Source organism: Lutra lutra, chromosome 2 (assembly GCF_902655055.1).
Source record: "Lutra lutra chromosome 2, mLutLut1.2, whole genome shotgun sequence".
Lineage (NCBI taxonomy): Eukaryota > Metazoa > Chordata > Mammalia > Carnivora > Mustelidae > Lutra > Lutra lutra.
The window spans coordinates 62,681,480-62,702,172 of NC_062279.1; the positions used below are offsets into that span (position 1 = coordinate 62,681,480).

General features: G+C 36.6%; 1 protein-coding gene across 4 annotated transcripts in view; it reads right to left on the bottom strand.

Annotated features, from left to right (window-relative positions):
* Nucleotides 1-20,693, bottom strand: part of SLC10A7 (solute carrier family 10 member 7) — a 253,644-nt gene that overhangs the window by 113,640 nt on the left and 119,311 nt on the right. The window contains exon 6 of one of the 4 annotated variants that reach the window (XM_047717582.1): nucleotides 15,009-15,095. The exons of 2 other annotated variants lie outside the window; for them this stretch is intronic. In XM_047717582.1, the coding sequence (XP_047573538.1) occupies nucleotides 15,024-15,095 (72 nt within the window). In that variant the 3' untranslated portion in view covers nucleotides 15,009-15,023. Of the gene's footprint in view, nucleotides 1-15,008; nucleotides 15,096-16,639; nucleotides 16,682-20,693 lie in introns of those variants that run through there. One more of the 4 variants, XM_047717583.1, reaches the window with a different exon arrangement.

A 20,693-nucleotide genomic window follows, 5' to 3' on the forward strand; every position in this document is an offset into this window, starting at 1 on the left:
CTGCCTTCGGCTCAGGTCATGATCCCAGCGTCCTGGGATCGAGTCCCACATCGGGCTCCTTGCTTGGCGGGGAGCCTGCTTCTCCCTCTGCCTCTGCCTGCCATTCTGTCTGCCTGTGCTCGCTTGCTCTCCTCTCTCTCTCTGACAAATAAATAAAATCTTAAAAAAAAAAAAAGCAGAAAAACAAAATCACCAGCAATAATAAAAAAAATAAGAAAATAAGAACCTAGATCTTTCAGGCATATGTGAATTTTCAGACAAGGCACATAAGATGCCTAAGTTAACCATGTCCTCACTGATAAGTAACAAAAAGGTAGCAGGTTTGTGATGGCATGTTAATTATACTTGCCAAAGGGTGATTATGTAATTTCTGGGGAAGCAGAGAGTTTGTTCTACAAAAGTTACTTGACATTAATATGAAAATCACTACATTTACGTTATGTGTTTTATTATTTTCAAACCAGACAGATTCTGCCAGCATTGCTTTTTAAAGCAATTCAATTTACAGCCTATACTTAGCTTCAATTCAACGAATACTTTTGAGTACCTACAATGTGCAGAGCATTAAATTAGTTACTGCTAAAGGGTACAGTGATGAATTGCATCACAATTCAAAATATAGAAAATCTATCTTTTTAAAATCCATTTGATTCTTCTTTATAATTATTATAACAGTACACAGAAATATGTAAACTGCTAATTTTATATTATTGTATGTTTGAGGTTTTTTCTTCCTTTCCCTTTTTTAGCAGTACTAACAACCACATTCAGGGAATAAAGCAATCAATATACTCACAAAACATGTAATTACCTAATATGCTGTTCATCTCAAGTCCCAAAATTTCAAAAACTAGATAATGTAAACAGATAAAGACTGAAACATTATTTAATTTAAACAGTTCCAGAATCCCTAAAAAGTGGAGAAATGCTGGCCTTCATTTTGGAGAACTTTTCAATGTATACCAGACTAATCTTTCATAACTGGAATTTTATCAGCAGATCCAGATTTTGTGGGACCTGAAGGTTACACAATTTAGGGGCTCTTCTGTAAGAAAGGAATCCAAATTAATTCCAGAGCTCTTCAAAGGGGCCTATGCAATGATGGAGCCCTAAAGCTTCAGCTTCATTAGCTTCTGAACAAATCCATCTCTGGTTTGCAGCCATCAGTAACAAGCTTTCATTAACGACATGATGGAAAACAGAGCAACAAGTATCTGAAACTTAAGTTGGGGCGGAAATATATTTCTCTGAAACTTAATTATAGGAGCTATGTGGACTTTTGTGAAAATGAGTTCCTAAGGCACCTCCCAGAAACCTACTCTAACATTACCATGCACGGCATCAGGAGGAGACTCAAGGTTAATCACTCATTTCCCTTTTCAATCTGTCTCAATTACTGTTATGGGAGGCCTCAATTAGTCATTCTCATTCTCTCCAGGGATAGGGAGAGATTGCAGATAACTCATCCCAAATAGACTTCGAAATCTGAATCCCTCCACCCTGCTAACGAAAAATCTTCACAAGAGAAAAGGAAGATTTGCTGTCATCCTCTCTGTACTCTGTCAATGCCACTCTTTCATCAGCAAAAAGAAGTCATAAGTCTTCTGGGATGCAAGACCTTCTTTTCCCTGCCCCCCAAGGAGCAAGTTCTGTTTCTACCATACATTCAGCCCAAGATAGCCCTAGGCAACTATTCTTAAAACTACCCTTGGAAGGCCCTTTCCAGAAGCTAGCCCCTGAGACAGACAACCATATTATCAATCACGGAGACAGCGTTTATGCTTTTTTTCTATTCCTGTTGTCTACTCGTCCCAAGACTGCTTAGCCCTAGAATCTAAAAATCTGCAAAAAGAGACATTCAATTACTTTTTAAGAAGCATGTGTAGTATCAATAGTTTACGGAAGACTACACAGAAAATAATGATTTCTAAACCTACAAAGAGTAATGCTTCTTAACACAGACAAAGCATCAATCTCTAAACTCATGGGATAAGAAAAAAATTCTAATCCAACAAAAGGCTTTGTTACAATGGTTGAGAGTTAATCTTTGCAAAAAAATCTAAGTCTAGGTACTGCTCTCATGATGTGGAGATTACGCACGTGTGCTTCTATGGCCATAGTATAAAAAAAATGAATTCATCAAGATTTCTAGTTACGTTGGCATTTCAGTAATTGTTTATTCTCCCGTGGAAGGACTAAATTTGCTCAAGGACTGTATGAAGTGGTTTATTTGCCAACAGTCATTTCTTCCTCTGTCCTAACTGCACTCTGTGCTCATTGTACTTAAACCACAGAGCAGTTACTAGTTCTCGGGACTGTTTCACCCAAAAGACTATAAACTCCTGAGGGTTGGATGGGGGAGCACTGGGGCTGTTTTCATTTTTGTGTCCTTAGTGATGAGTAGAGCACTGATACATAGCAGGCACTCAGTGAGTGGACTTACTGAATAAGAGCGTGAAACGGGTAATGTTAAATGGTGAGATTTATGTATTTTAAAAATTGACTTTGAATTGTGCTCTTCAAATAAGTAGGAAAGGCAGGGGGCCTAATAGTCTAAGAATTAACATAGCATATTGAAAATTTTTAAAAGCTACTGTATAAAGAGCTGTATAAAAGATGCTCACATTGGGGGCGCCTGGGTGGCTCAGTGGGTTAAGCCGCTGCCTTCGGCTCAGGTCATGATCTCAGAGTCCTGGGATCGAGCCCCGCATCGGGCTCTCCGCTCAGCAGGGAGCCTGCTTCCTCCTCTCTCTCTGCCTGCTTGTGATCTCTCTGCCAAATAAATAAAATCTTTAAAAAAAAAAAAAAAAAAAAGATGCTCACATTGGAACCAAGCAGTGCTAAGAATGAAGTGATTCTTAATACATAGTAGTATCTCCTTCCAGAACAACATTCCAAACCCAGAGATTAAAAATATTCCAGATGTGTTTAAAATCACATCATTTATTTCAAATTTCTTGTAAGATTAGCACCTTATTTCCTGACTTTCCTTTTCATAACATTTATATTTTTGCACATAAGAGGAATATAAAACTCAGTCTTGACTTATGAAACTCTCCTCTATTATAAGCCCCAAATATTTGAAGATATAATTACAGGAACAACTCAGAGATATTGTGGGTTTGGCTATAGACCACTGGAATAGAGCAAAAATCACAATAAAGTGAGTCAAATGAATTTTTTTATTTCCTAGTGCATATAAAAATTATGTTTACACTGTCTTATAGTCTATTAAGTGGGCAATAGCATTCTGTCTAAAAAAAAAAAGGTACATAGTTTAGTTTAAAAATACTTTACTGTTACAGAATGGGAGAAGATATTTGCAAATGATGTATCAGACACAGGATTAGTATCCAGAATCTATAAAGAACTCATCAAAATCAACACTCCAAAAATAAATAATCCAGTTAAGAAATAGGTAGAAGACATGAACAGACATTCTCCAAAGAAGACATACAAATGGCTAATAGACACATGATGAAATGCTCAACATCACTCAGTCATCAGGGAAATACAAATCAAAATCACATTGAGATACCACCTCACACCTGTCAGAATGGCTAAAATTAACAACTCAGGAAACAACATATATTGGTGAGGATGCAGAGAAACCTTTGCACTGTGGGTTGGAATGCAAATTGGTGCAGCCACTGTAGAAAACAGTGTGGAGGTTCCTCAGAAAGTTAAAAATAGAGCTGCCCTATGAGCCTGCAACTGCACTACTCGGTATTTACCCCAAAGATATAGATGTAGTGAAAAGAAGGGGCACATGCACCCCCATGTTCATAGCAGCAATATCCACAATAGCCAAACTGTGGAAAGAGCCAAGATGCCCTTCAACAGATGAATGGATAAAGAAGATGTGGTCCATATATACAATGGAATATTACTCAGTCATCAGAAAGGATGAATACCCAACTTTTGCATCAGCATGGATGGGACTTATGCTAAGTGAAATAAGTTAAGCAGAGAAAGTCAATTATCATATGGTTTCACTTATTTGTGGAAGATAAGGAATAGCATGGAGGACATTAGGAGAAGGAAGGGAAAAATGAAGGGTGTGGGAATCAGAGGGGGAGAAGAAACATGAGAGACTATGGACTCCAAGAAACAAACTAAGGGTTTTAGAGGGGAAGGGGTGGGAGGGTAGGTTAGCCCAGTGATGGGTGTTAAGGAAGACACATATTGCATGGAGCACTGGGTGTCATACGCAAACAATGAATCTTGGAACACTACATCAAAAACTAATGATGTACTCTATGGTGACTAACATAACATAATAAAATAAAATAAAAAGTTAAAAACAAAACTACCCAACCACTCAGCAACTGTACCACTAGATTTTTATCCAAAGGATACAAAAATAGTGATTCAAAGAGGCACAAGTACCCCAATGTTTATAGCAGCAACGTCCACAGTAACCAAATTATGGAAAAAGCTCAAATGTCCATTGATTGATGAATGGATAAAGAAGATGTGGTATATATACACAATGGAATATTACTCAGTCATTAAAAAGAAAGAAATCTCACCTTTTGCAACAACGTGGTTGGAACTAGAGTGTATTATGTTAAGTGAAATATGTCAGTTAGAGAAAGACACATATTCTACGATTTCACTCCTTTGTGGAACTCAGATGAAGACAGGGGAAGGGAAGGAAAAATAAAGTAAAATGAAAACAAAGAGGGAGGTAAACCATAAGAGACCTTTAAGTATAGAGAACAAACAGGGTTACTGAGGGGAGGAGGGGAAGGGATGTGCTAAATGGATGAAAGGCATTAAGAAGGACACTTCTGGGGATGAGTACTGGGTGTTTTATGTAAGTTATGAGAAACTAAATTTTACTCCTGAAACATTATATGTTAACTAACTTGAATTTAAATAAAAAATGCTTTACTACTAAAAAATGCTAATCATCATCTGCGCTTTCAGAGAGCCATAATCTTTCTTCTGGTGGAGGGTCTTGACTAAATGTTGATGGCTGCTGACTGATCAGGTGGCTACAGCAATTTCTTAAAATAAGACAACAATGAAGTCTGCTGCATTGATTGACTCGTCCTTTCATGAATGATTTCTGGGCAACACCGAAATGCTGTTTGATAGCATATTACCCATAGGAGAACTTCTTCCAAAATTGGAATCTGTCTTCTCAAACCCTGTTGCTGCTTTCTTTATAAACCAACTCTATGTAATATTCTCAATCCTTGGTTGTCATTTCAACAATCTTCACAGAATAAATGCCATTCAAGAAACCACTTTCTTTGTTCATTCCTAAGAAGCAATTCTACATCCATTCCAGTTCTATTATAAGATTATAGCAATTTAGTCCTACCTTCAGGTTCCACTTCTAATTCTAGTTCTCCTGCCAGTTCTACCATATCATCAGGTACTTCCTTCCACTGAAGTCTTGAACCCCTCATGAGGATTGGCCTCAACATTTCCCCAGCTCCTGTTTATGTTATTTTGAACTCTTCTCATGAATCACAAATGTTTTTCATGGAATCTAGAATGGTGAATCCTTTCCAGAAAGTTTTAAACTTACTTTCCCAAATCCATGAAAGGAATCACCACCTAGAACAGCTATAGCCTTAGGAAATGTATTTCCTAAATAATAAGACTTGAGAGTCAAAATTGGCCCTGATCCATAGGCTGCAGAAGTGATGCTGTGTTAACAGGCATGAAAACAACATTCATTTCTTTGTCCCTCTCCATCAGAGCTCTTGGGTGAGTAGGTGTATTGTCAATGAGAAGTCATATTTTGAAAAGAATCTTTTTTTTTTTTTTTTGAGCAGTAGGTCTCCATAGTGGGCTTAAAATATTTAGTAAACCATGTCATAAAGAGATATGCTGTCATCCAGGCTTTGTTGTTTTATAAAGCAGCTTTAGCATAAATCTTAAGGGCATGAGGACTCAGAATGATAAATAAGCATTGGTTTCAACTTAAAGTTATTGTGTGCACTAGCCTCTAATGAAAGAGTCAGCCTGTCCTTTGAAGCTTTGAAGCCAGGCAGTGATTTCTCTTCTCTAGCTATGAAAGTCCTAGATGGCATCTTCTTCCAGTATAAGGATATTTTGTCTACATTGAAAATCTGTTGTTTAGTGTAGCCACCTTCATGAATTATCTTAGCTGGATCTTCAGGAGAACTTGCTGGAATTTCTCCATCTGCACCTGCTGCTTCACCTTGCACTTTGATGTCCCAGAGACGGCACCTTTCCTCAAATTTCATGAACCCACCTCTGCTAGCTTCAGACTTTTCCTCCTCAGCTTCCTTACCTCTCCCAGCCTTCACAGAACTGAAGAGAGTTAGGGCCTTGCTCTGGATTAGGCTTTGGCTTAAGGGAATGTTGTGGCTGATTTGATTTTCTATCTAGACCACTCGGACTTTCTCCATATCAGCAATTAGACTGTTTTGCTTTCTTAGTACTTGTGTGTTCACTGGAGAAGCATTTTTTATCTCCTTCAAGAACTTTTCCTTTGCACTCAGAAGTTGGCTGTTTGCACAAGACATCTAGCTTAACAGCCTATCTTGGCTTTTGACATGTCTTTCTTGCTAAGTTAATCATTTATTGCTTTTGATTTATTAGCACCAGGCTCTAACCAACTGAGCTAACCATCCAGGACTTGCTTTTGATTTAGAGAGACATATGACTCTTCCTCTCACCTGAAGACTTTGAGGTACTATAGGGTTATTACTTGGTCTAATTTCATATTGCTGTGTCTCAGGGAGTAACAAGGCCCAAGAAGAGGAGAGAGATGAGGGAAGCAGTGGAGCAGTCAAAACACACACAACATTTATCAGTTCAGTTCACCATCTTACATGGGTACAGTTAGTGGCTCCCCAAAACAATTACAATAGTAATATCAAAGGTCACTGATTGTAGATCACCATAACAAATATAATAACAACGTAAAAGTTTGAAATACTGTGAGAATTACCAAAATGTGAAACAGGGACATGAAGTAAACAAATGCTATTGGAAAAATGGCACCAACAGACTTGCTCAGTTCAGGGTTGTCACAAATCTTCAATTTGTGAAAAAACACAGTTTCTCTGAAGTACAATAGGTAAAACACAATCAAATGAGTTACGCCTTTCTATCAGTATTGGGAGGAGGGAAAGAGGAGGATTAAATCTCATAAATATTAGTGAAAGCTTCTATCTTCTAAACTCCTCTTCTCATCCCCTCACCTCCTTCTTGCACAGCTCCCACACGTTCTTTTTGCACATAGGCCTCTGAAACAATTGAACATTCAATCTGTCTCTTTCTCCGCTGTGTTCTGCTTCTTCATCACATATCATAACTGAGCATTTCTTATTGTTCCAGTGACCACTTTAGAGTGTGCTTACAGTCATGAATTCAGAAGATAAAGGTAAGCAACTAGACAAGATTAATTGGTTCAAGTTGATTCTAGGAGACTGGATATTTCTTTCTTTCTTTCTTTCTTTTTAAAGATTTTATTTATTTATTTATCTATTTGATAGAGAGAGAGAGACCACAAGTAGGCAGAGAGGCAGGCAGAAAGGGAGAGAGGGGTAAACAGGCTCCCCGCTGAGCCGAAAGCTCGACGGGGGGCCAGATCCCAGGACCCTGAGACCATGACCTGAGCCGAATGCATAGGCCCAACCCTCTGAGCCACCCAGGAACCTCGAGACTGGGTATTTCTACAACAATCATAGTGAATATTTTATATAATGATTATTTTGTTCCAAGTACTGCTCCAAGCACTTTGTATATATTAAATAAACAAACAATTAAACAACTATTTCTCCCAACTCCCTATAACACAGGTTCCATTATCAACCCCTTTTATGGTCAAGAAAGCCGAGGCTCAGAAACACTAACAAGTAACTGCTTCTGTCACTGAAATTCAGTCTCAGTTTAGCTTCAGAACCTGGGCTCTTTATGAATAATGATGATGGTGATGATGACATCAGCAAAGTAGTAATACTAAAAGTTAGGAGCATTATTAGGTGCCAAGCATGTCCTAAGTATTTGATAGATGTCCATTCACATATTGAAGAAACAACATTAGACAGAAGTCAAAAAGACCAGGATTCCACTCCAAATCCTGGTACTGATTAACCATAAAATTTGAGGAAGTCACTTCAACCACTTTGGGTCTCGGTTTCCACACACACATTGAAGTTACTGTATCAGCTTTTCTCTCGAGTCTAATATTGTATTTATAGTCTGCCCACTCAGAATAAACCAATGGGAGGGGCCCTTAAGATGAGTGCAGGGGTACTAGAATAAAATTATATTCTTGCTCTGAAGAAATGTGTACACTAACTCAAGCAATATCAATGACTAAGGACCAACAAAGACTTCACAAGATACTCAAAACTGCTATTTGGTGGATTAATACAGAATATAAAATAAAACTTGGTAATTGCTGTGGACTGAATTATGCCCCTTCACCCCAAATTCATATGTTGAAGTGCTAACCCATACTGTGAATGTATGTGGTGATAAGGCCTTCTGGCGGTTAAGGTTAAATGAGGTCACAAGAGTAGGGCTCTAAATTATAGGGCTAGTGTCTTTAAGAAGAGGAGGAGACACCAGAGATTTCAATCTCTCTCTCTCTACCATGTGAGAACACAGCTAGAAGGAATCCATACACAAGCCCAAAAAAGATCCTTTGCCAAGAACTGATCTCTCTGCACCTTGATTTTGGAGTTCTTAGCCACTGGGAGAAATAAATTTCTGTTGTTTAAGCCACCCAGTCTATGATATTTTGTTAATGGCAGCCCAAACAAACTAAGAGTAATTAAAGAAAAAAAAAAATCTTTGCCACTATAAAGGAAAAGACTGCTGAATTTAATCGTATATTTTAAAAATTATAAGACAAAAACAATTATACAGTCAAAAGATACTGGAGAAAATATTTGCAGCACATGTTATGGAAATAGATTATTAGTCTATGAAAAATTAAAAAATCAATGTAAAAGATTAACAGAAAAACTGATAAAAAGATATGAACATGTTTGTATCCATGATGCCTAGTCTAGTTCCTTGAGAGAGATAGCTAATGATTAATTGAACTAAATACATAAATTATATAATTTTGGTTTTTTTTAGTTTTTTAAAGCACACAACCTATAAAAATATAGGGATTTAGACAATGGTTCATTAATTTTATAGGATTATTGTAGAAAATTTTATAGAAATATAAAATTACAATATTATATTAAAAACAAAAAAGGTATATAAGAGCCAGTGAACATTTTGAAAACTACTCAACCTCACTTGTAATTGACAATAAATAATATAAGTAATACTATAATAAATTAGATATATACATATCTAAATAAGATTGAATTTTTCTTAATAAATTTATAAGTTGGTAATACCTACTGTTGGTGAGGAGAGAAAACTGGTAGAGCCTTTTAAGAGGAAAGTTGTTGATCAAAATTAAAAATATAAATACTTATGGCCCAGCAATTCTATTTCTAGGAACTGATGCTCCCAATATACTCCAAAACCAAACATCAAGACAAATGAACATTTATATTCATGACCAGTTGTTTATAATAATAAAAAAACTGAAAACAACTTCATAGGTTCATTCATGGAGGATTAGTTCAATCCATTATGATACACCTTGTCAACAGACTCTTATGCAGATGTTAAAACAGAATGAAGACTGCATTGAGTTAAGGGGGGAAAAAAATGTAAGGCCCAGACATTCATATATTACCACTGCTGTGAATTATTAAAAGCATACACACACGCATAGGTATACATACACACACAGACACAGGCATACACACACACTATACTGGTTCTGTCATAAATATTTTTCTGGTAGAAAACATGAGAAATTTAACAATGGCTTTCCGAAAGAAGATGTTGGAGAGGGATACTTTCATTTACTGTTCTATTTTGGTGTGTGTGCCGATAATATATATTTAAGACTTTAAGACTATAATTCCTAAAAACAGAGCATTTATATAAAAAGTCTTCAAATTATGGGTCTATCTTTAATTTCTAAGAATCAACTACCCTTCCCGAAAAGACTGAATATTCAACCACCAGTATGGCAGACAATCAATGAAGCTAACATTTCTTCCTTTCCATAGCAGTATCTTAATCTTTAGCAATTTCTCTTTTACAAACAAACAACACTGATTTTGTCCTGAGCACTCCTCCCTCCTTGTTCCCTTACAGGCACTCAGCTGCCAAATCCAGCTGATGCCCCTGCATTCGCACTGTCAGACCCTGGCTCAGGTATTCGTTATCATTTACTAGACAACAGTAATGGTACAAGGAGATGTTGTTACTGAGATCTATGTGGCAGGCACTTCACAGATTCTGCTTTCTAATTCCTACAGCAATCACAGAAGGTTGGTATTAACATCTCATTTTTCTGGATACCCACAATATGATCATACTTAAAAAATGGTGTAATTGGGTAGATGAAAAGCAGTGGTTCATTGCTTGAAGTCAAATTTCTCTAACTCCTAAAAGGATGAACATATTTTTATTCATTTATTGACCATTATATTGTCCTGCAGGATCCCCTGTCCTGTATTTTGCCCATTTTTTGGTCAGGTGGTTTGTCCTTAGCTTATTGATTATAGTAGTTTCTCATATATTTAGGATCTTTTTCCCTCAACTTTTTTTTTTTAAATTTCAAACCTCTGTTAAAATTGCCAAGAATGGTATAATGAACATCTATGTACTCCTCACCTATATTCACCAATTACCAATTGTTAACATTTTGCACCTCTCTTTCAATCCTCTACTCCCAACTCTCTCTCCCACTGGGTAGACTTCCCAACATTGTGACACTTCTCATCCAAATACTTCATCATGTATTCTGTGCCTCATCATACTTTCTGCTCTCCTAGCACTTCATAGATCCTTTCTCCAGCCTAACAAAACCCCACAACTTCTTGTATCATACATTTACTGTCTCCTTTCCTTGGAATGTATTTTTGCCATTTTCCATATATCCAAATCTTATCCGCCCTTCAAGGTCCAACTCAGATGCCCCTTGATCCATGAAGCCTCCCTTCTCAATTTTCCTTCTGTTGTCTATGCAATTGCATACCACTTATTGCTTTCTTCTTGGCACCACCATTATTTATGTATATGTCTCACATTCCTAACAGTCACAAGCACTTAAGGACAGAAAGTATGTCCAACAGTAACTTGTATTTTCCACAGATCTTAACACAGCAACTTGCAAATAGGAAACAATAAGTATCTGCAAAATCAACCAGCAAAATCACTGAATAAATGTATGCTTGTGAGAAAAACATAGGGAAATAAGATTCTATTTCCAGGGCACCTGGGTAGCTCAATCAGTTAAGCACCTGCCTTCAGCTCAGGACATGATCCCAGAGTCCTAGGATCTAATCCCACATCAGGCTCCCTGCTCAGCAAGGAGTCGGGTTCTCTGCCCCTTGCATGGCTCCTGTGCATTCTCACTCTCTCTCTCTCTCTCTCTCTCTCTCTAGCTCTCTGTCTCTCTTGTTCAGTCTTTTTCTCTCTTAGATAAATAAATAAATAATCTTTAAAAAAAAGATTCTATTTCCAACCCCTACAGAGATTCTTCGTGATTTTCTACAAATCATTTAACTTTAGCAGTGATAATACCAATTATAAAATAATAGCTCTTTTTGTCAAGACCAGGCCCTTTATATATGCCATTCACTGTGTCACTTAATCTCCACAACAGCCTTATGAAGTAGACGTTATTACCATATTATAAGTAAACAGAAGTGTAGAGAGTTCAAGTAACATGTCTATGTAGGTAGGGTACTGGTCTAGAATTTGTCACATTTATCTTGTTATTGTTTATATTGCTCATTTCACCTGTAGCTGTAAAATGACTTGTTTAAAATTGGATGTTTGTGCCTACTTAGAGATAGATGAGTTCAATGACTAATGTTATTTAGCCAAAAAAACCCAACCAAACAAACAACAACAACAAAAAAACCCAAACCAAAACAGAAAAATAACTCACACTTAATAACAGATAATTAAAGAAAAGTTGATATTTTCTGTTATATGCAAAAAGTGACATAATAATCTCTGGAACTCTATAATAGCTTGATTTAGCTTTTAACTTTTTGATTTATCATGAACAGCCCAATACTTCTAGAGGCACGTACTTCAAGCACATAAAAAATGAAGGTACTTTTTCTTTGGAGGGTCCTGGTGATGAGCTTGGTGATGTTAGCTGCTTTTCTACCAAAATCCTGCTGATGGGAATCTGTGACTTCCCTATTAAATATTTTCTATTACTTTGGAAAAAGCTCAGGCCAAGAGTCTAATGCCAGGGCCCCTCTGTTATCAAATAAGGGATCTGGTTCACTTCTCGCAGTTCTGAGGCTTACCAGGCCAAATACAACTTTCCCGGCTGAACAGGGCTGTGGGACTTGAAATAACTTGGCTATCATTTCAGTTGTCTTAAAGCTATAATTTCAGTTGTCTTAAAGTCTGACACCAAAGTAACTGATAGGCTTTGATCTTGAGACAAAAAAAGAAAAAAAGTTAGTACATAACCAACTTTTATCAAATTCTGTTTCCCTGAATTATATAGACAGTCTCCCAAACCACCACTGTGTTTAGTTTTAAACGCACAATCTTTTCTTTTTTTAAGATTTTATTTTTTTAAGTAATTTCTAGACCCAACATGGGGCTCAAGCTCACAACTCCAAGTTCAGGAGTTGCACGCTCCATCTACTGAGCCAGCCATGTACCCCTTAAAGACATACTCTTAATGAAATCTATTAGCTCATTCAAAAAGAGAAGCAGTGCCAAGACAAGTAGTAGATCCACACTCCCAGAGAGAACTTCAGCCTCACTGGTCTAGTCTCAGTCTCTGTGGTCAAGTCAAAGAATCAGCTTCTAACACAACAGTGGGAGAAAGGAGCTGACCGTTTTATACACACGAACTCCAAATTTGAAATTAAGGAGCCTGGAATTAGGAGCCTAGTCTCCAGGCTACGAGACTCTCAGCAAATCACTTGCCCAGCCCCTATGAACCTCAGAGTCCTGAGCTATAAAATGTAGATGACTATTCCTCCACTGGGCAGGATTTGTGATATAATGGATGTAAAAGCATTTAGCAGTTACCTAGCTTTAAAAATGCTCAATAAATGTTAATAAATGCAACCTATGAGGTCTCAAATCATATTTTTTTGAGATTATGATAATGTAAAGTGTAATATATATGACACCATTAAAGTTCGAGTGTTTGAGTTTTAATCATTTAAAGGTAAGATTTGTTAAAGACACCCTAGATTCTGATATTTGAAGGACTAAATTTTACTCATATTTTATACCTTATCCAGAAAAATCAATCAACAAATGTGCATTACTTCTCCATTGAATAAGTAAATGAATACAGGAAATAGGTTTTGGGGTTATAAGCAACCCTGCTCATAAGAAACTGTATTGAAATTAACAAAAGGCAATCATAATGCTTTGTGATTCCAATTACTGATAGCATTGCTCACCCTAATAGTTATTAAGGGCTTAAAGTTTGCTAGGAATTGGGAAACTATGGGAAAAAGATACAGAATATGTAAAAGATAGTTATTTAAATCAGAATCCTAGATCTGGGAAGCTTCTGAGCAAGAGAAGTCAAGAAAACTTGAGCCTTTCCCCTTCTACTTTATCAGTTAGATTACTTGAAGTTATTTAAATGTACCAAGTTTAAATGCACTGCATGGCATGTACTTTTTGCTTTTAATTGTACTTCAGATTTAGCATGCATAAAGACAGAAAATTCAAATTGAAAAAAAAAATGAAAATAAATGGTTGTAAATATAGAGATGATAAAAAAGCAAGAGGGACTTTGGGACAAACTAAGACTCAGAGCAATTTGGAAGGCAAAAAGAGACTAACAAATCTTGATTCATTTTCTTCAAGGAGAGAGATGCTGAAGCTCAAAAGGGGTGCTATCATCCTGCTAGTTTAATGTTGATGTGCTGTGTGGTTGAAATTTCTAATTGTCTACAAAGATGTAACATAATATGTCATCTTCCCTTATGAAGAAAATTTCTGCTTCACTCAAAAAAAGACATACAGACCATATAAACCCATGCCCTCAGTACAGTAAGCAGCAATTAACTCTATTTTTTAATATGTTCCAGAGCAACTTTTTAAAAATCTTTAATACAATTCTCATATATATATTAATACAGAATATACCAGAGTTTTTAGATATTGGCCCCTCAAACATGAACACTGAAAAATGTGTGAAGAGGAAAACAATGTCAAGTACCCATTTGTGATTGTGCAAATCAATGTCTCCAAGAAGAGCAGGCTGGACTACAGGTTTTCTTGTTACCAAAAAAGAAAAACAGTCTATCTGTGCAGCCAAGGTGGGGGCGGGGGGGGGAGCGTTAAAAACACTGCTAAAAGCAAAGAGAATTCTTGGAACTATTTGACCTATTTTGAGTTGAAAAATAAAGTATACCTTAGCCCCTCAGTTCCTAGTCCACTCAAATATTTGGGACAGTGGAGCTATATTTCATTAAATTGCTGGTCAGTTATTAGGGACTGAGCCACACAAAAGGCACATGAAGTCCTCTTCTAAGAGTCAATACATCTTCTGCAAGGTCCCCAAACATCCCTAACTCAAATCAGTAATTGTCATTAAAAGCTCTCATTATGTGAAGGAAGTGTCATTAGACCATCTTGCCCTCACAGGGTGTACAGTACCAAGAAGGCTGGAAGGGTTCATAAATTAGTGCCAATTCACTCACTATCTACCACGCAATCTGCGGCAAGAGAGAAAATCGTATTTATACACATTAAGGCAAAAGCCCACTGGCCCCGGCAAAATTAACCTAAACACGAACTGTGGTTATTTGAGGGACTCCCCATTTCATTATGTGTCTCAGAAATAAAAGAGGTAAAGTTTGCCGCCATTAATAACACTGAACATATCTGCTGAATCTCGCAGATTCCAAGACATTAATAATTCAAAATCTTGTGGGAATTTTGTCATGGTGAAGATACGACTAGTCTGCAAACAGAGCTCAGGGGATGCTCAGCATGATCTATTCTTCTATATATGCACAACTGCTGCATTCATCATGACACAGAGAAGAACACAGGATTCTCCAGCATCTCTGCAATTGAAATTCTGGAATATATATTATAAAGTTTGTTATGTATAACATAATAATTCCCAATCTCACGTGAAGAGTAATAATCACGATAGGTCATTATACCTTATAGATTAAAAGGATTGGTAAATACATTTTCTCTCCCTCATCTCTTAAACATATAGGCCATTATTCAAAAACTATTGAGATGAGTGGTCAGATGGAAAAAATAAGAGAGAAAAACATGTTGGGATCTCTGCCTATTGGGAGACAGAATGTGCGTGTGTGTGTGTGTACACAAAAATACATGTGTGCATATCTGTATGTGTATACATATTTGTATACATACACATACATAGTATGTTTATATATAATTGTGTATATATGTATATACATATATACACACTCACACAGCCATGATCCCCAGATTTACTTAAAAACTAGAAATTGACAACATCATTTACATCGCTGACTATTGTTCTGGGACCAACACCTGAGAAGATGACACTAGCAAAAATATCCACCAATATTAGTCCCCAAAAGTCCCTTTAGAGACTACCCAGACCCTTAATTCTTGATAAAAGATTTCAAACCATTCTCAATATTAAGGCCAGAACAATCTTTCTAAAACTCAAATCTAATCATGTCATTTCCCTGTGGACATTCTTCCTATTGCCCTTAGAATAAAGCCCTAAATCCTCTTTAACAAGGCCCAGGAGACCCTGTGGGATCTAGCTACTCTAGCCTACCTCAGCCTCATTTCAAGCCATTTTCCACTTCATTTTCTGAGCTCCATGCACAATGGCCTTCTTTCAGTTCTTTGGAAACATCATGGGCAATCCTGCCTCAGGGCCTTTGAACATGGTGTTTTCTCTTAGTAATGTTCTCCATTTAGCAAATTCCTACCATTGTTCAGATCTCAGCTTAAAAGTCAATTGCTCAGAGAAGGTTTCCCCTACCCTTTCCCTTTAAAGCTTAATAGGAAATAATTACTAAATAGACAATGGAACAGGCAATGTACCCAACTTTTCACATGCATTTTTTTCATTTAGTCTCACAATAACCCCATGAAGTTAGCATTATTATCTCTATTTACACATGTGAGAATGGATCCCAGTAAGATTAAGAAATATATCGAAGATCACACAGCTTATAAATGGGGGAAGAGGAATTCACTGAGATGGTACCTGTGATACATTCTCTCTTCACCTATGTACTCTTTGGTAACATCTAAGTAGTTGCTTAACGTTTGCTTTCCACATTAGAATATAACCTCTATAAATGCAGGAAGGGCATCTACCTTGTTCACTAAGATGTTGTAATGAGCCTGGGAACATAGGGATCAACAAAAATCTCTTGTTGAACAAATGAGTATATGATACACTGAGTCCTTTCTAGCACAAAGTAAAGAAAGGCTAATTAAAAATGCTCATAAGTCATTACCTATCAAATTCAAGCACTAAATTTGGAAAGCTGAAATGGGCATGAGTTTTTAAATACTCTACGCAGTGCAGTGAATTCCATAGTAAATACAATCTGAATAGGAAATACATGTAGTGTGTCTTTAGGGAAAGGCAATTCTTTGTGCACATCTAACTCTATACTGGAACCTACCTGAGAAAGCAATTTACTCAGAGCACTTTCTGAAAACTCAGTTCTCTATAGATTTCAGAGTAGGCTACATAGCTCTCAAGTCCAATTTCAAAGTATAAACACATTTAAAATCACAAAGAAATATTACAGATAATTACAGTAAAATTGTTTCAAATACCTACCGAAGATCTATCTCAATTAATACAGCTAATCCTGAGCCACACAGGTGCCCCATACTCTTCTCTTCTACCTTTCTGTAACAAAGTGGTTAATGAACATGGCCAAAGATATAAGGCAGTTTGCCATTTAAAAAAATTTTTTTTCAAGAAGTGCAAATATTATAGTTTAAATCATAAATTGTAAAGGCCTATTATACTAGATGAGCATTTATAAGTACAGCAAGACAAAAGTCTGTAACTTTATTTTTAACAATACCTATTTAGAGAGGTTACAGAGCCCACCATGTACAAATACAATAAATATGAACAAATGAAAATATGGAGGACCTGCAGAAGATTCAAAGACATTATCCTTCTAAGTCCCTTTTCTTATCCACAGAATCACATTCCTCCATATTCTTATTCATAAGAATAAAATGAATAATCTCTATTTTTCAAAAGCCATGCCTTATTAGATATACATGAACTTTGTTCAGCTATCAGAAATGTTTAAAAGAAATCATGTTCTCTGATCAATAGTTCTACTTCTTCCATGAAGCCCTCCCTGACCATTTCTATCTTCCCCCCAAATCTGAGTTCTCATTCCTTGTTACCATGTCACCTGTCCCTCATGTACATACTTCCCTACTAAAGCGCACAGTTTCTATTTCCTTAAATTTCATATATTTATGTGCACATATATCTCTTTTTAAAGTAGAAGCTCGGGGCGCCTGGGTGGCTCAGTGGGTTAAGGCTTTGCCTTCGACTCAGGTCATGATCCCAGGGTCCTGGGATAGAGCCCCGCATCGGGCTCTCTGCGCGGTGGAGAGCCTGCTTCCCCCTCTCTCTCTGCTTGCCTGTCTGCCTGCTTGTGATCTCTCTCTCTCTCTGTCAAATAAATAAATAAAATCTTTAAAATAAATAAATAAAATAAAGTAGAAGCTCAATCAGGGTAGGTTTTTCGTCTGATTAAATTTCGTACCTCCTTTCCCATAATAGCACTTGTCATAATGGATGCACATAAGAGATAGAACAATTCACTCCACAAATAAATAAACATGGCTGTCTGTGAGTGATGTGATGTCAGGTGCTAATATATCTTTGCCCCCAACAATACTAACGGCAGACATGCTCTCTGGTGCTAACATGTAATAACAAGTGAAAAACCAAAAATAACGAGAGTATGTAAAATGCACAGCACAAATATATTATTACAAGAGGGTTTCTACTTTGGTTATTGAATATTTCAATGTATTCTTTAACTGCTGAGGCCCCCCCCCATTTGAAGATAATTATGTATGTAATTCATTTTTCTTTGCTCAATTTGGACTTTACAGAACTTAACATTCATAAAAATCAGTATGATATCCTTATAAAAGTAAGCCACATTGGCCCTTGAATTCAAGCCACTAGTCATTCTTCTCTTTGCTATGCATCATGGATTGTTCTGATTATAGGTCAACCTACAAAGTTTTTTCTCTCCACATACTTCCAATATTATTCCTTCTTCTCTCTAGCCCAGATCTACTATCCCACATGCTACATATCATGTCTATCTGAGGAGAATCAATGAGGTAACTAGCTGTGATATCATTGGGTATCTTCTTCCCCACCCTAAACACCCTGATTAGTTCAATTCTTTGGCCACAAAGAGGGATCATTATGTTAACTTTTAAGTGAGGAGATAACTAATTAGGCCAAAGTAACTCAAAGGGCTTCGAATATTGAAAGAAACAAAGATATTGGTAGAAAAGCCAATTCAATGGAAGGAACTTATTTAAATAAAAATTTTCCCTCCAGTGATGGACATTTTACCAAAAGCTTTAAATAAAATGCATTATTTCATGCATTATGGTATGAAAGTCAAAGCTCATGAAAGTAGAAAAGGTTGAGAGTTTCAGATTACATTACTCTAAATAAAGAAGGAATTGTTGCTGACATCACTTTAAATATATTGCATATTGACATGTTTTTGACGGAATTATAGTTCTGTGGCACAAGTCAAAATCAAATTTAGTTCAATCAGCTGCAGCATATTTTTAAAAAATAAAAACATATTAGGGATACAAATATATGAAAAGGCCTTTATCAACCTTGCTCTTTATGTGCCCAGTTTTTAAATCCCTACTTATTTGCAAGCAAAAAATATGTACATTGGTGAAATTGTGGGATTATATATTCATAAAAAGAGTAATTTCAAACACACACACACACAAATTCCTGACCACTGCTTCCTCAAAAGTTCACTGAAAAAAGGCAGGGAGGGGCCTTCTCCTTTAGAATTTAGTACTACAAGTTTAAACTGATACAAGGAAAAGTCACCAAGATTTAAACATAAATAACAAAGGGAAAATGAGAAAAAGAAATATGAGAATTAAGTCAAACACTTTATAAACTGAATTCAGACTCTAGGATTTTACAGGGCATTAATCTAATATATGTCAAATTAGATTTTCAAATTCCATAATATTTGATTTCTTTTCTAAAACTGGTTTACTCTTAATCCCAGAAGTTTTTCTTTCAAAGATAAAGTACAATTCTAAGTGAGATTTCTATGCAACTAGGAGCTCTACTGTTGATTTTTTAAGTATTTATGAATCATATTTATGATTTTACCCTCCCTAAACATTACTTTTGACTTTAATAAAGTTTAGACTCCTGTAAGAACTCAAAGATGGTTTAATGTGGATTAAATAATACTCATTTAAAAACAGGACCACCGGTACACTATTTGTCAACTAAAATAATGTCAGAAAAGTTTTTAGACATCTGAGAATTTCTTCCAACTTCAACTACAAAGCAACAAAGAAGTCATCCAGGAAATTCAATGTAAGATAGATCTGCTTTCAAAACACAATCCCCAAAACATATACAATTGACCACAGGTAACTCTTCTGTCTTTGCCGTGGGACTATAAGCTTTAGTTGGAAAACACTATGACTATGCTCCAGTCTTCAGTGCCTGAAGAATCTGCACAGCACAAGAGTTCAGGATTTTCAGCAATTGGACAGTTTGACCATTCCTTTATACCCTACTTAACAGAGCTTCTCAGTAATACCACTCATGAACTTCAAGTCAGAAAAGGACATCACCCAACAGGAGTCCTTCAGGATGGCCAGTCCACTCCTCCTAAGTGATACTGAAACCACTGAAGTCTGTAGGTTGGCTCAAAAGCAAATTGGGCGCCTGGGTGGCTCAGTGGGTTAGGCCTCTGCCTTCGGCTCAGGTCATGATCTCAGGGTCCTGGGATTGAGGCCCGCATCAGGCTCTCTGCTCAGCGGGGAGCCTGCTTTCTCCTCTCTCTCTCTATGCCTGCCTCTCTGCATACTTGTGATCTCTCTCTCTGTTTCAAATAAATAAATAAAATCTTTAAAAAAAAATTTAAAAAAAAGCAAATAAAAGACTGCAGTAGGGCATGGATGTTTGTAGTCCTTGTATAGAGAATAGATCTGGGGTAGCATCAAAACAGGGCAGTGGAAGAAACACCTTTAAGAATTCTCTGGAGTATAATTTAACAATACAAAATAAAAGTAGAAACTAAAGATGGAAAAAAAAAAAACAAAACAAAACTGGATAAAGCAATAACAAAAGAAGTTGTTCATTTTGGCCAGAGACTCTGGGGACCAGAGTTTAAGCAGAGTTAGCTCTTCAGGCAGTGCAGATGCATAAATGTCACAAGTGTTCAAAGTGTTATTCACAGAGCATTGTTATTGTCTGCAACATCATACTGCAGAACACAGGAGCTGTTCTCCTAGGAGCACTTTGAAATTTCTGGAAGCATGTGAATATGTGTGTACATGAGCAAATACCTGGGAATGATTACCTCTTCTTCTACACCCTCAATTAAAAAAAAAATGACTCTATTCTGTGT